This window comes from Rhodnius prolixus, unplaced genomic scaffold (assembly GCF_049639745.1).
Source record: "Rhodnius prolixus isolate KJV_2025 unplaced genomic scaffold, Rpr scaffold_18, whole genome shotgun sequence".
NCBI classification, from domain to species: Eukaryota; Metazoa; Arthropoda; class Insecta; order Hemiptera; family Reduviidae; genus Rhodnius; species Rhodnius prolixus.
The window spans coordinates 792252-809413 of record NW_027411636.1 but is presented as its reverse complement, the minus strand read 5'-3'; the positions used below and the strand labels follow the sequence as shown (position 1 = coordinate 809413).

The window sequence follows — 17162 nt, the reverse complement described above, 5'->3', positions numbered from 1 at the left end:
GTAAGTGAAATGTGAATATTGTTTGTGTGTATTGTACGAATTGTGCAAGCCCGTATCGATCTCGAAGCCAGCACTAATGGCAGTAATTATATGAAGTGAAATGGAGGCCCTCTGTTGGACTTTGTGAGAAGGCGCTCCATCATTTGTATGCTTTAGAAGAGCCAGAGTCTCTACCGAGATGGTACAATTTATATTCCGGACGCGATCTAGATGGTATGGAGAGAGATCAGAGAAGGGTGGACCAGATTCTCATGTCTGGACATGTCTAGCTTGTCACTAACACATACACTAACCAGCGGACCACCAAGGGGACGGGACGGACAGTGCTACCCTCATGAAATACTTTGCCATAACTTCAACCTTCTAAGAGCCCTACAACCACTTCTGCTCTGCACATAGATATCACGTTTTCCGCTAAAACAACCGAGCTCTCAGCAGTTAGATGTTACTCCTCCAAGTTGAATAGCCATCATAAAGACTTGGCAAATACAAGTTAACTCTTCAACGTGCGATGGGTGTAAATGATTTTAATTGTGGTGGTTAAATAATCAAATCTAATTTAATGCAGAGAATGCTCATTCTGACGTTCTCAGTGGTGGGCCAGCTGACAATAACTTCGTCACTATTTCAATGAAGACCCTTTCCAGTATTGCTCACATGCCGCCTCCAGTCACGTACTGCTGTGCCTACTTAGGATGGTCCAGTTGAACGGAAGGCCCGCATGGAAAGCGGGCACAAATAGTATCATTTGTTTCCTGTCCTTCTGACCGGATATGGATTTCACATTGGAATCATCAAGTTTGTGTTCGACAGAAGTTCGACTTCCTTTTGGACGTAACAAGATCGGATTCAAAAAGAAAAGGCGTACGGAAAGCGGATAACTCAAGCTAATTGAGAGCAGATTTATCGGCACTTTACGCAGGAACCTCAGCACTGTCGCAGGACCTGGAGGGCAGCTATTCCTGTAGCATTGCGGCTGGCTGTGGTAACGAAATGTTCGGGAGAACTGGTCACTCTCCTTGACCAAGTTTCCATTCCTTCGGGTATCTTTCAGAGTAAGTAGTTTCTATTCAGAGTTATTATATAACACACACACACACACACCACTGCTTGGCTATCAAGGATAACAGACCAGTTAAGGTTAATTTATTGCATTCGATGTAAACTGATTTACTTTTTTATAGTCGAGCACATAAATAAATACACTGCTCGGAGAGCTTAGCCTTGAGAGAAAAAGATTTGGAATTGTCACACGCGCTCTGATTATTACGTTCGTATGGGTCAAATTTAAATTCTACTGAATGCTACAGATTCCTTGAAATAAATTTTAAAGCTTCCCAATTTTCAATCTTTGACACAAGCTAGTTTTTTTTCTATGAAAATATTTTGGTTTAAATCTTGGGACTCTAGCGATTGGTAAATATTATTACCTTGTATAGTCAAGTTATATGGCTCTTACGGTTGACCTCGTTCGAGAATTCTCAAAAAAGACGCAGGCGCCACCACAAAGAACAATTAGTTAAGTCATTTAGGCAATGCGGATGATCAACGCATCAGTCAGGAAACAGATTGCCTAAGATGGCTTTGTCAGGAAGAAGAGGAAAAAACCTTGAACCAGGGAAAGTCTTGCAAATTTTCACAAGAAACATCCAGTTTTGAGGAGGTCCCCTGAATCCGAAAAAGTGATTTTTAAGAAATGGAATGGGCGTGTGTGTGAGTGCAGGAAGCTGGTTTGTCCAGGAAATGCGAGTGTAACTTAACGACCCAGGAAAATACAATTAAAGACACTTGCAGGGAAGAAGCAGTACGAGTAGGTTTCCCTCTAAAAGTGTATCTCACGGTGGAAAGGATGGTTCGTAGCAGATATTGTAAAAGGAAACGGAATCATTGTGTCCGTGAACTTCTCGAGTTTCTCGTGCCTCCTCACTGAATGGATTCCTTAATTTTGTGGGAGTTTCCTTAGGTGCAAAGAGTAGTTTCATAATCTATTTAATGTTAGTAATACCTGAGTATGTTTCAAAAATCTAAGTTCTAGAAGTGAATGCAAGAAAAGTCATGTGAGTGACCACTACAGATTTTTGGTTGAGCATTAGCTTTAGAGGATCGCCGGAACTGAGAATCATCCAGGTGGAGCACAAAAACGCAGCTTCCGTTCTTACCACAAGCATTTAGGGAAAAAAAGAAAAACAAATTAAAAATCTACTTCCTTTTTAATGTAAATTAACTTGGCAACTAAGAAGAAGAGGAAGTGGATTCGCCATCACATACGGGCAATAAAAACAAAGAATCCGCACAACCGGAAGTATAAATTTGAAGGAATGTTGTTGGGATGTAAATTGTGGGAACTGTTTTGTATTATAATGGGAATATGGAATAATTTGTCTGGCAGATATAATGTGTGTGTGTGTAACGCGGACAATAACAATGTAATTGTTGTGTCTAATTTAATGGCAAGTTGCAAGTGTTAGCCAAGCTAACATACACACTGACACTGACACAAGCTTCCCAACTCTGCCACAAGAGGCGCCCTTGGGCTATACACAAACACTGGCTCATTATTTATGCATTTATGTATATTTCTGTGTATAAGTTAGCTCACGTGGGAGATCTAATACATATTTAAACAAGGAAACTAAAGTGTATTTATTATTTTGCCTTCTTTACCTATTTCGACGCCAATTAAATCTTTTTTTACAACTTTTATCATTGAAGCGTCATTGAATGAAGAAATACAATGAATCCAAATAAAAAATAAAAGACGCTGATGGCGATGTAATAAGCTAAAATCCAACCGGAACTTTCTTACTGCAATAAGTACACTACAGGTGATCACTAACGAGATACTGGTTAATGCGAACAAGATTTGCTAACCTCTGCCTTTCTGATCTTATTCAGGAGCGATTTGAATTGATGCCCCTTATCATCTCGGCCAACTAATTGTCTTCCACATTCTGTAGCAACCAAAACTGGGTGATTGGCTTTTCTCTGCCCAGATCATGCCGGTGGCAAATAGAGTTTAGCGACAGAAGGAGGTGGATTGGAACTAATATCATTTGACGGACAGTGTGTAGAGCTAGCTGTCAATGTCTCAAGAGTGCGAGCCTCCTTATGCATTTTAAAAAACCTTACATTAGATGATGGATGACGTTATGGTGGCTTTTAAGGAAACTTCAGCAGAGAAGGAAGCAGAGAGATGGAAAGAGAGTTCAGATCCTGTTTCTCCACCGCTCGGCTAATCATAATTTGGAAGTTTAATATTCAGGTGGATGAGAGAGCCCTGTGGTGGGCAGCTAATTGAAGGTTTGCGGCAGTTACGCAATCCACTGGACGGACTGGAGGCTGGGGTTGTGATCAGGCTGGACCGCTATCAGCCCAAGGCCATGGCTCCATCACTAATTTTTTTTTTTTTTTTTGGCGCATCGACTGCTGAGGTCATTAGCGCCCCTAATCGTTTTTTTCCTCTTTTCTTTTATCCACTCGAGCTGGGTCTCCATCACTAATGCCTCTATAATAATATTATAAAAGCCCATTTCCTCTCCCAATCGGCCGCCAATTAAAAACAGCCTTTCCAATTAAGTGCTATTTATTTTTGAGAAAAATAGATGCTACTTCTTGCAAGTCGCGGCAGACTGCCTCTAAGTGCTCACAAAAGGATTGAATCCGGTTCTCACCGGAAAGGTCCTGCTGAAAACGAAGAAGTGGATTTTACAAATTGATCTGTGCAGTCTGTGGACCGCATTACTCAAAAAATCGGGAACACCTCGGATTTGTTCTTCTTTTTGGTGTTTTTTAATTCCTTCATCCGGAAAGGAAGAGAATTTACTGCCATCTTGCAATCACATGGTTTAGTTACTTTGATGAGCAATCAGCCTAAGGACTACTAGCTCATCACCATCATTTCAGAAAAATAATAAATATCTGCACAATTTGATCTCACATAATGTACTTCATAAATTTTTATTTTATCCGTCATAGCAGGCCTATTTGGTACCGCTGACCGGCTTTGGACTTAAATCCATTATCAGAAGTAGATAGTGTAGAGATTTCGACTCGCACGACACTGGATTTGCTGACTCAGTCAGCTGACAAAATCAGCTACTGAAGTGCGAGACGGTAACGGAAGTGAAGTGGAAATCACTGCACTAAACTGATGCATTCTACCTCTGATGATGCATGAAGTATTTGGGGGTATTGAATGGCAGTCATGTCAGCAACCCCAAACGTCCACAAAGATGTTTTTTTTTTTTTACTGTAATTGGGTTTTAATTACTGTAATTAATACTGTAATAGTTTGGTATGTTCGTACTTTAAGTATAGAGCCAGTTATCGAATTATATAAAATATAAATATTTTATGAGGAATACGTTCACGGCCACGGATGTCTCTGGGTGGAAACCTTTCCTAATTTTGGTAACCTTGGCAACTGCAATAACGTGAGAAGTGATCGCCACAGATTTAAGCAAAACTTTTTTTATATAAATCCGGATTTCATCGCAAGCATCCGTTTATCCTTACAATTAGCTCCATAAACACGTAATGGAATTGCGTCACAAGACAATTGTGGTATTAGGTCATAGACATGCGGAGTGGCCGCCATAGAGAAGGCGAATCACTGCTATTGGATGGCCGGACATACCATATTGCAGCAGTAATTACAAGAGATTAGAGCTCCTAGAAGTGGGGTCGTTATCACAATCCACACTTCCTCCCCCTCTGCGCCTCCAGCTCTATAGTTCTCGCTTGGCCTTGTCAAATATGTCGTCCAAGAAAATTATTTTTATTGCTGTTATATAAGTGTGCAAATATTTGTTTGCTTTATTTATTATCTTCCATTTCTAAGATAAAATATTAATTCTGCAAAAAAAACTTCTATTAAGAGATATCACTTGAAAGAGTCGTACCAAGAATTGCAAGAGTTGAACCTAAAAATATTGCGTAATTCCCGCGCTAGCTTCTAACTTATTAGTCAACACTGAACTCATAATAAAACTCCACCAAAACTAAGACGATAACAGTAAAAACATTAATAATTAGTCATAATAAAAATAAAACCTGCCATGAACACTTTCCCAACACCAGCTGTTACATCTCTAATTGTATGGACCAATCCGGACAATTTTACATTTAGGCGGAATCCCATTGGACAAGTTCTAGGTGTCGATTAGACCTGTCCTAGAGAGCTGGCAGGCAAACAAACTGGGGGATTCAATGACCTGTCAACATAACTGTCACATTGCTAAGGAGCCTTTCACGTTATATCCATCGCTCCCATAACCCTAGGGAACAGTTTGTTCCGGAAGAAAGCTACAAAATAAAAGTTTGGTAAATCTGTTTAATAAGTACCTTTAGAGCCAGCCATATGCCTTTCTTCCGGTATACCGACTATCTTAAAATCTGAAATTCTAGCTATACCTTGAAATGTAACAAGATCTCCCAATGTTAGACTGTTCTTGAGTGGCCCTCTCTAGACGGGGTTAACAGATCAAAGAAATCTTCAAGAAAACTAATATTTCCGCGAAAAAAAAAGCAAAAGAAATAAGATAAGATATGAGCTGTTATTTTTGAAAGTGGTATAAGTCCATTTGGAGCTAAAAAAAAAAAAATCGTTTATTTATTTAAGAATTGTAATAATTATTATTTCATAATAAAATTTAAAAGGTGTATAGTGTTAATAACATCACTTGAATAGATTAAGGTTTACGAATATTTTTAAATTAATTCAAATGCAAAACCTTAAATATCTCGATACATGGAAAAATGCGAGTTATACCACTTTAAAAAATAACAGCTCATATTTAATAGGAACAGAATATTCAGGAAGCGTAAAGGAAATAGTCGGCGCCATTTTTTGAAGAAAATAACAATTTTAGACAAACGCACTTCCGGCCATAACTTCAGTAACTGTAGCGGCAGCCACATCAAAAGGGAATAAATATCAAAGTTCAGTTATGACTACATTTTTTTTTAGACCTTCTTCTGATAACAGAAGGCCGCCCCCCACTGGGTAATATTTTTTTATGAATTTTACGCTTTTTTTTCGAGTAAATCTTAAAAAGGAAATCTTAAGAAAATTCAGGACTAGAAAAAACTGAAACTCGCCGATCTGATTAGTTTGTAAAGCATTAGAAGCGTGGTTAAAGATATTAAAAAATTTGTATCGGTTAAATGGACTTTTATTTACAATATCAAATCTGCGGGGAGGAGTCGCTAGATTTTATTAAGTTTGGTGAGGGGTCCGAATTTTAAATTCTATTGAAGTAAAAACTACATATTTCGTATTATTTATTAACTTTAATCGGGCGATTTACGAGCTATTTGGAGAAAATAGCGAAAGACTGAAGAGAAAGTAAGATTGGATTAATAAACTGCTGAACTATGCGCTGCGGTTCTCTCTCTAAACATACCAAAACAAACTGATAACTAAATAACATGGAGATGAGGCGACGGCGGCAAACGTTAGAGAGATGGGAATAACAACAACCTTGAGCCAAGTTGCGCCGAATTATTAATGTGACATTTAGAGCACAATGTTTCTGACCTTCTGCAAAAGCCGGTTTGTCAATAAATATGTTTTTATTTTGTGAGTTGTTTTGTTTTTATAGAAGAATAAATAATTCCGATTTCCTCTCTCTTTTTATTGTCATGTTTACTGAGAATATTATGTGCGTGTGTTTGTGTGTGTAGAGAGAGAAAGGGGGGAAGAGAGTTGTTTATTCTTGTTAGAAACATCACCAACACACAGATATATTTAGAAACAACGTGGGGAATTTTATAATGTTGGAAGGTAGATTGGCAACACTGTACCAAGTATTTATACAGTTAGAAGCCAGCCCTCCCCATATCTCTGTGTAATTGAACACCACACGGCCTGAACATTTCGTTCTTCATATATTTATAAATACATCCTTTAAATTTGTATTCAATTATCATCACAATTTGACATTTATTAGTCCTTTTGATAATTGGTTTTTAATTGGAAATCTTTTTTAATTTTTATGTCGATTAATTTTCAAATGAAATTCTAGTTCAAATGGACTATCAGCATTCTGAGTGGCTTTATTCAGATGATTCCAGTTCGATTTCACTGATCGCTGGAACGGCCAAAAACCACTAGAATTTTTTACTGATTTTACTAAACGGAGAAAGCACTTAGTTAATTGACGACCACGCTAGAATTTCAAGGCCCAAAACTCTGTCACTTCCTCCAATTCTCACATAGGAGGGAACTACCCTATACCAGCGGGCGATCGGTTCAGGCAAGAACTTGCGAGAGTCCATCCTTTGAAGAGGTTGCCAAGACGAAATTCTTTTCATAAAACCGAGTTCAAGGGGAAGTTCTATTTCCCCTGAAACTACAGCCAACTTATGTTAGTGAAACTTCTAAATTTCTTAAGAGTCGCGGGACGTTTCACGTTTCCGATTTCTGGAACACGAAACAACCACATTTCTTGTGTAAACTCTAATTTCAAATACTTGCACGATCAGACATGCTTTTTCTGGGGCCAGGGGTTATAACTGGAGGGGCATTGGGACAGAGAGCAATCACACCAACTTGGACAGGCATGCGCACTTCAGAGCACCTCGTTTAGAATAATGGAAGCTTGTAGACAATGTCCTGTTGGCATTCCACTTTGGCAGCACGCCATGTGCGCTCTCACGGGGCGCTAGTCCGGCAAACAATTGGCGTTTTGTTGTAACCATCATACATACAGTCCCACGAACAGGGCGTGTGTCGACCATGCATACATCGGTAACTTCTCTGCGCGCTCTTCGTCAAGACGTAGAACAAAAGGTACCGCCTCCTCTAAATTCTGCACACAGAACTCGGCCGACAATTTCATGGCCATCAGCAGAGTTCGCATTACTCTAAAGCTGAGTTTCCCAACCTTTTTTTGGCGTACCACTTGGTAGTACATCATGCTAAATTGCACCACTTCGTAAAAATGATTGTATTTCGTGAAATTTATAATTCCGAGCGTGTTATTTGGTAATTATTATCTTTATTTGTATAGAGATACAATGTATCTGTTACAAAGGAGTTCAAGTTCACTTTATAAACTTTGTAAAGTGTAAGATATTAGTTTTAAAACTTTTTTTAAATAATTAAAAATTGTGTACACATTTTTCTCTTCAAAATTATTAATTAATTTACAAAGTTCTTCTTTAGGATTATTATATTTGTGCTCAAATCTTCCCAAATTAATTTCTTTTAAGCATTCCAACTACCTGTAAGTACCAATTAAATTTAATGTTGCTTGGATAGAGCTTACTCCATTACAAATTAATGGAGAAATTAAAGTCTCTCTTTAAGCAGATTTTCACATAGTCAGTCACATGATATTTCTATTAAATTTTCTTTATCTTTTATTGGATAATGATGTAGCTTTTCCTAAATTTTCTTTAAAGAAGAGGAGTTTGAAATCCGAATTATCATTTGTGTTTTCGGGTTTTGGGAAAATACTCCATAAAAGACCATTTTAATTCTATTAAAAGTGCTATTATATTTTCTCGTATATCTTGAGACACAATTTCCCTTATTACTGTACATATTAACAACTTTACTGTATAATATTATTATTTAAAATAATTTTTATGAATAATAGGGGAACAAACTTTTCTTTATCGATTTAATTTTTAATGTCCGCCATTATTGATTATTTTTCGCGTACCACCAACCAGCAACTCGCGTACCACAGGTTGGGAAACGCTGCTCTAAAGCATTCATTTCTGCCGCACTTCAATTCACCTCAAATTTATTTGTTGAACGCCTCAATTTGGCTCGGATTGGAGAGAGTCGCGTTTCCTCTAGTATTCTCCGAAGCTTCAGCTTGTCTTAGAGCGTTCTTTTTAATTCATTGATTTATTTTTTGCGTCGACCGAAATAATTTACTAATTACATGAACTCTGTTAGCTACATAATCTTAAAAGTTTTATAAGTACTACTTCATTTTTACTACTTAATGAGTTCATTATAAGAAGGAAATATAACCAATTATCTTTATTTCCTTTAATCAAGGGAAGAAGAGGAAGTATTAAGGCTGTGAATCTGTGTGCTGGAAACGATTCCAAAAAGTGGAAGATTTGTAAAATTTTTTCTTTAACAATCTACTAATTCAAAGGTTATCTGCTAGGGTGAACAAAGTTGCAGGTATGTGCAGACTGACACAACTGCAAGCATGCAGCACTGGAAGAAATAGCATATGTAAGCAATGAAGAAGAAGAAACCAAATTGCAGCGTTTGTGCAAACTCACTGCAGGGCGGCTAAAACTGGCAGTACTGCCAACCTACATCTCTTGTGGAGTAGACAAGAAAGTGAGAAGCAGTGCCAACAATCTGCTGACTTGGCAGACATATTCAGCAGGCTGTGGTTTGTGCTGAGCAGGCGACCATTGACCGGCCTTAACCGCCCCCCCCTTCTACACACACATTGCAAGCCCCAAGCAAATGCCATTCATTCCCATCAATCAGCGATTTTATTTTCTCTCTGCCATAAATGGCCGCACCACAATCTGCTGAGCTCGCCAATCTGCCACATTAAATAAATGGTTGCTCAACCCCTAATTCCGTCACTTCTTCAATTTTGCGTACAAATTTCCTTAATGAGTTGTTTATTCTTACTTTATCTTATCCCTGGAAGAACAAGTATCCCAATAATGCCACTGTTCCACGTCATTCCCTCCCTAAATACACTTAAACCCAAATTCCCTCAGCGTTTAAATTTGATATTCGGTTTGACTCAGACGAGCAGAAGTGACTCTGTTTTGCGTAAATTCTTCAGTTTTTTAGAGTGACTTACCCAAAGTTTAGTTCGGCAGGAGGCTCTCAAAACGCCATCAGTGTAGTTCCCGGTTCTAACTTCTGCATACTGTTTGCATAAAAATACCAAGCGATGTTTGCACGTTGAAGAACTATCGGAAATCCATGAATCTGTACTTTTGTGCAGTACTTTGTTTTTATCTGATCAATAAAATCCATTTAAACTTGGACACACAGCCTACGTTAGGACCTAACACTGGTCCATAACTGTTTTCAAGGGAATATTAATTCCAGATGGTTACTACGTCTCCATGCTTCGCCATGTATCATGGACACCCCCTTCAGTCGGATAAAGGATATTCTTCATTAGTGGAACGAGAGAAATTGGAAGGGTAAGGGGAAGTGGTGGAACTGACGCAGATAGCAGCACACTCATGGCGAGATAACCTTGTCCGCACCAAATAGATTTACCTAACCACAATGTCAATGTTTACATTAAATCTAAATAATAAATTCGCATGTGGTGGCATGATGCAGTGCTCACCGAGATAATAAACACATGCTACAATAACATGTAATTGCCGGACCGCTGCCTTCACAACATCAACAATTTAACAATAACAATAATTACAACTCGGTTGGTGAACTTGTTTATTTCAATTATTGTCTGTATGGTAATTGTTTCATGGGTATCCAGGCTGAGTACACATTGCTCTGGTTTCTCCGTTTGTGGGATGAGTTGGAGTATCTCCTGGATTATTTAAATAGCAATTGACACATAACGGTTGAGATATACATAAGATGACATACGTAATCAGGTAGTGTATGGAAAATGGCCCAGTAAGTGACCGAAATGATCTCCCGTGACCTCTGCTGACCTTTTTACATGTTTTCTCGTTGTGGGGAGAAAGACCTCATGCGTTCCTATATCGAGGCCATTAGGGGCAACTACACCTGTTCCTCAACTTCTTAGCTGATTAAGACTTGTTTCACACAGTGGCAGGAAACTCTCTATATTCTGTTGTACCTACAGTTGCACACATAGACTACCTTTGCAGGGGCCCAAGGTTGGAGCAAAGTTGGACACCCCAACTTCTCAGGGCCAATAACTATCCGACTGCCCCATATTCTAAACTTTCTGGGAGAATGTCCTTCAAACCTGACAACTAATTTGTTTCCCTACAAACGCGTAGCTTGTGTAAGCCGCCAGATACGCCTTGGAATATCGATAAGAAAGTTTAGTTGGACAGTAAGATGAAGAGAATGATTACGCAAGAGGAGATAATAACTGGTATTCCACATGATGGGAAAACGTTACATCAATATTTAAGAATGCAGAGAGAGAGAGAGATCAGGTTTCAACACGAGTCCATACAGATCAGATAGCATCAAGAGTTATGTAAGGGAGCACTGGACAAGGGTGGATTTTGGGGAACCTCTCTTGTGGGATGCTGCCTTCAATCCAAGGAGGTAACCTTGCAGCTAACTCTTCTGTGGAGGACTCACTTCCTCACAAGAAGAACCATCTTCTCTGCATTAGCGCTGCCTCCATGCTGTCAGTCTGTAAAGCAGGTGGGTAATTCGGTGACCCTCCCACTTCCCTTCATTGTCCTCTCCTCTGAAATAGTGTTGCCTCAGTGTTGAACACTTTTTAGTGACGTCAGTGAAGTGGAACGACTACCGGGAAGATAATATGAGGTGTTTTCGTGAACTAAGATATGACTGTACCAAGACAAGCAGTTTTTGTCATAATTCAGTCAACTCAAGAAGTCCGGTAAAGAATATAGCTCACTTGAAGAGTTATTCAGCTAAAAGCGTGATCATAATGTCAGTTTTGAGTCCCACTAAGAGCCGGGTAATGGACTCACTTATTGACGAACTTCTTAAATTGAATAAACAATCAAGATCTTAGGAGAGTACAAAATGTAATTCCATGTTCGCAACAAATGGGATGCACAATCTGTTCCGTTTGCGCCTGAGTCAACCGACCTGAGAAGGATCTTGCTGCCTCTTTGCGGTAATCAGCAACATTGTCCTGGATGCGCTTTCGGTTTGCTGGTATTCGGCCTGTTTTCCAACGCCATTGGTTTCGTTCATCGTCAAACTGCTAGTATGACGTCACTACTAGAATTGCGTATATAGTTTGGCTAATCTTGGATTCATATGGACAATAGATAAGGGTAAAATAAGAAGAGGAGTCTTGCCGTCGCGAAGTGAATTATGTCATCGAAACGAGTAACTACTTCTATTACATACAGCCATACAGAGGATATGGGGGCATGCATTGCAAACACTGCATGAATCCTGCACTGCCAAGTAAGTAAAGGTGAAGGGGTTTGATAGTGTATGTCCTTGACCCTGAACAGGCGTTACTCTGTCAACTATACATGCGCACACAACAGGCTAATGAGGCAACACAATGAGAAGTTGGAACCCGGAAGTAGTGCTGTTAAATCCGGAAGTTAGGTAGGTAAGAGTCGGCAGTGATGATGCAACTGTGGTCTCAAGGAGGGATGGCGGGGGCAGGTCATTCTCCCACTCACCTCCCTCGACTCTGAATCACCCACAGCCACCATGACCACTCACAGGAGCGTGACACGCTTGCGCCACGAATCCTCCACAACACGCAATTCTCTTCTTTAGAACTCTTCTCTTCAATATACTACAATCTTGTGTGTTTCGATGTAAAAGGAAATTCCAAACTATCTCTGTGGTAGTGGCAAGATTCTCTCTTTTACACAACCTCTCTGTGGAGATCATAATCGACCACGTGCTCACACAACCCCACCTTAGTCCATCTATCAACTCAGTTACACATGCGAGCAAATTTTCCACTAAATTGCAAAAACTTTCATCAACCTACAGTGTGGTCTTATTTAAATTACTTAACATGTGTTCCTACAACTCGTTCCCTTAAATCAATGCTTTATCAAGGCAGAATGTGAAAACGTTTGAGACCAACAATCTGGGACTAAACACGACATTCTCTTCAAGAATTTTCTAACTGACTAGATGACCAACTTACATCTGGGGGAAGCAATACTAATGCTATTGGCACACTTGAGATCAGCCGGAACGTGAATCTAAGCTGGTGTAAATACATTACTATGAGAAGTTACCATAGAGACCCAAAACCGATCAAGTTTTTGGTTACCGCAACCTTTTAGTTTTCAGATTTTCTGTTCATACACTTGCATCAAAAACAATTTTTCGTCTACGGGGAGAAATCAAAGTAAGATTTCCGGCTCAAACACAGCTTCAAAATTTTGACCCAAACACAATATCTTTTCTTACTTTACAGGAAATATACCCAAGGTTAGCAGTGAATCTTACGAGAAGACCATCAGGAAGTAAAAATTATTGGAATAGGAGCAGGTTGGAGAACAACATTATTGGAAAGGCTAGTAGCGAGGTAAGCACGTGCAGAAATCTAGGTAAGACGTCAGCAGATCTGCACTCTGGAGTGGGCAGACACTTTCATCGCCACCGTCTTCAGCGCTCCAGCTGCTGGACCACTCACAAGAACTGCCAAATTACAGAATCAGCATCGGGACACGATACGCGTTTTAAACTTTGGGGCAGGCAGTTTAATGGAAGCTGAAAGGGCTTTCTCAGTAAGACAGCGAAAGATGGTGAAGGTGACCTTGAACTGGCACCATTACCTCCCTCAGATACGCGCGCTCACGACGAACAGAGATGACCACCTATCATTGAGGATGTCTGCTGCTACAACTTACTAGATCTGGCTGTTTCAACAGCCCCTTCAACGATCCCTTCACTTTTTCCTAAGTGACACAGCCACATGAATCACACGAAATCTCTTACAATCTAAGCAATCTAAGGGTTGGGGTGTATAAGGAGCCGGAACAGACTAGAGTACCAGTTCATTGGGTAGGTTGAGACGGTCCACCTAAGAAGGTTATTGCTATGCTTTCTAGATAATAGCTGCCTATTTTGTTTACAAAAAAGATGTTGAGCAAGTTTTAGAGAATTGAAGACGTCATTCAGTTACTTAAACCATTCCTTTAAGTAGCACTGATTGTATCGATGTGAAGTAAAAGTGGAAATTAGATCCAAAGGATCTTCTTAAAGGAAACGTGATGGGACATTTACTCAATATTTTCTAAAGCAGTTTCCCATCGGCGGGGACTGTCAAGGAGATGTCTCCTTGATGATTTCCTCAATAACTTAAGAAGAAACACTTCGGCAACTCAGACTACTCAAAGAAAATAACCAAAGCTACACCACTCTGCCGGAAAGGCATAAAAAAGTTATTAATTTTGACGAGCAGCAGCTGGGAGCAAGGTCACGAGAGGGTCTGAATTCTTGGCTCACCAAGCCAATAGTTCCGTGGCTATAACCAGTATTGATGGCTATACACCAGACTGGATGGTGCAAGCAGAAAGGTCCTCAATTACAGCACCCAACCCCCCTCAATACTCCACATCTGCTTCACCTCCTCACCTCCCCATGAACATCTTCTTACGATCATTGCTTTGAAGTGCACAATTATCCAGAGGAAAGAAATGAGAATGCAGTATTGCAGCTGCACTATGAGGTTGGCTAGATGCCAATTGATACACTACTGGCAGATAATGGGCAGAGTGCAGTTGCAATAATGTCTGCAACAGAAGCATTACAGCCCTGACCTCATAGAGATTATGGTATCCATCTATCAGCAATCTACCAACTTTGGGCTCATTACGTCACCATGTACTAGCCTCAACCCATCAAACGAGCTTGTCAAATATTACAAGCACCATGAAATATGTCACCATGGAAAGACTATCACCAAATGGACTGTTTGCAGGTAGCTGAAGCTCAGCTATTCGATTCAATTGGATCCCAGATCATTTTAAATGCGATATTTGAGATCCATTAGCAGAAATTACTAACAAACTGTCCAAATTCAAATCACTACTAATCGTCAATATTAGTTAGAAATGTAACGATTTCAGAGAGGGTAAGTCATGCGAGTGTATCTCGGCAGGTTGGTACCAAGTGGTGCGATACTAGGCCAGAAGACATTCCAGGTGGGGACTCCATTCCCTCTACTGAGTCGGATCAATGAAAGAACTGAATTCGAAGAGAAGCAAAGTACCTGTGACTCTCGACAGTCCCTCAAGACAAACTAAACCTCTGATGTCATCCACCGGGGAAACGACGGCAATACCTAAACAATACCTAGAGGACATTAAAATTAACTACGTTAATGCAAACTATTCTAGAACTTTTCTCTATAGTATATGGTGACCTTGGTACCTGAGGTTCTGGGACGGCCCAGATTTACAAGATAACCACTGGGAATATTGGTAGATAGAACATTTCAGGTATTCTATCGTGTTCATATACCGAATAGAGGACCAATGCCGTGACCAGGCCCCCAATGCGGAGTCTCGCACGGCTGGCCACCTAGTGACGTGACCTCCAACTGACATGACTCCCCACTAGGCTGCGGTTCTGTTATTCTTGTTTGATGTTATAACATCGCTCTCAATAGGAGTTAGTAGCTGACTTCTTGACTGCTTTAGAAAGGGTTCACTGCATCATGACGGTACTTGCAAGAGAAGTGTGAAATCTTAACTCCACACTGGAGTTGTTGGTGCAAAACCGAAACTTCCCTAAATTCCTGATTCGATAAATTCAGTTCAGCAGGAGTTTCTACATTGTACAGAATGTATTTGAATATTTGTTTTAATTTTTTGAAAAGGAAAAAATAAATCCCCACAACCATCAGCTATCCCCCGCCCTACACGATTTTCAGGATTTCCTCGCCGAAAATTCCATCGGTTTTCTTAGGACTTAATGCACTCTTGTTGATCTGCATAATCTATCTGAAATTTCCTTCCAGGAAAATTCTGTCTTAAAAGCCTTCTGGGAAACGGGGCTGGCCATTAATGCCATTGTTTTATAACAAGTGTAGACCTGAGAATAATGAATAATTAACAGCAATAATGTTGGTAATTACCTCAATGAATAAACAATTAATACAAATGGAATAATTATGGAATAAACAAGTTATTCTAGTGGGAATAAAGGCATACGGACACAATGTAGCAGCCACAATTAACTGGTTAAATATATCAGTAATCAGTTCTCAATTTCCCACCTAGAACTTTAGATTATGAATTTACAATCTCAGAAATGGACTTACGGGGGACCACTGGCACTGGCCTTATTGTGCATCACTTAGAAAGTTCTACAGCCAGTTGGGAAGCTACACACCTCAGGAATTCTCCTCTAGTTCTGGAGAACTTCAGGAGTCTGCCCTATCTGGCTCAATGTAACCCTTTTTTTTATTAGAACCTACACCAAGAAATGTCAGCTGTTAACCATAATGTGAGTTTAATGAAGTTCTAGACCAACCTACTCCTGCCCATCCATCTTCCAAATTTTAGAAACAATCCTATCAAGCTGTCAATCACATTAATGGGAGTGAAATGAATAATAAGAAAGGAATGTATAGAACAGAGAGTTACCAAAGCAGAACTAAATAAATTTCGAGCAAAACGGATTGGTGTGGGGAAACTTAGTCCTACTGAACGACTGAGGAGAGCGACACGTTAGCGTGGCGAATTCAATTTCAAAAAATACAAACAGTGGGTATGGTAGACGCAGTCTGTGGCCACACTGACCAACCAGGGGAGCATTTAGGCTAACGTGTTCTCATTCTACTCCGGAGTAACCACCGTTCAAACCATTATCGTCATTAAGAAATATTTTAGCCGAAGACAGCTTTCCAAGTATATCTATCAAGAAACTATGTAGATTAGTTAATATTAGAAAACTCATTTTGCCTTGTTTCAACTAAAACAACTATCAGACTACAACAGCAGATTGCTACAATTCATGCGCACCAAGTATTCTTACACTTACACGGCCAGTATTGCAGGCAGTTATATTGCCCCGCTGTGGCCATTATTGCACCAAAAAGCATCAAGTCACAATAAAGTAATAAATAAAGGTAAGTACTACTTACCAACACTGTGCGACCTGAGACTTCTTAGTGCTCGCCCTCGTGTGTTAGGCTCTTCTGCAACAGTCCAAAAGAAAGTCATGTTAATCATAATATATTCAAAATAAATACTTTCTTTGCAAGCATTTTTACACAACTTGTACAACACCCTTGCAACCACTGCGCTCTCTATCTAGATGCAAACCATCTTCATAATGGCGAACGTAATTAGGCCACAATACTTAGTGGGGAATTGGCTCCAATATTTTCATTTATTAAAAAATAGATTTCGCTTTAAATAACAAATGTAGTTTTATTTGAAAAAATTTAATCTCAATTTAGATTTTGCAAATAGTTATTTTAAACAGATGGTTCCCCCAAGGCGTTTTAGCAACCGGCGAATTGAATGGTGCTTTAACCTAAGTAATTGTTACTTATGACTCGGCAGAT

General features: G+C 39.6%; 1 protein-coding gene across 2 annotated transcripts in view; it reads right to left on the bottom strand.

Annotated features, from left to right (window-relative positions):
• Kdm3 (Lysine demethylase 3) overlaps nt 1-17162 on the bottom strand; it is a 204779-nt gene that overhangs the window by 52938 nt on the left and 134679 nt on the right. For both annotated transcript variants that reach the window (XM_074143700.1, XM_074143701.1), the window contains exon 9: nt 16737-16790. In XM_074143700.1, the coding sequence (XP_073999801.1) occupies nt 16737-16790 (54 nt within the window). The remainder of the gene's footprint in view (nt 1-16736; nt 16791-17162) is intronic.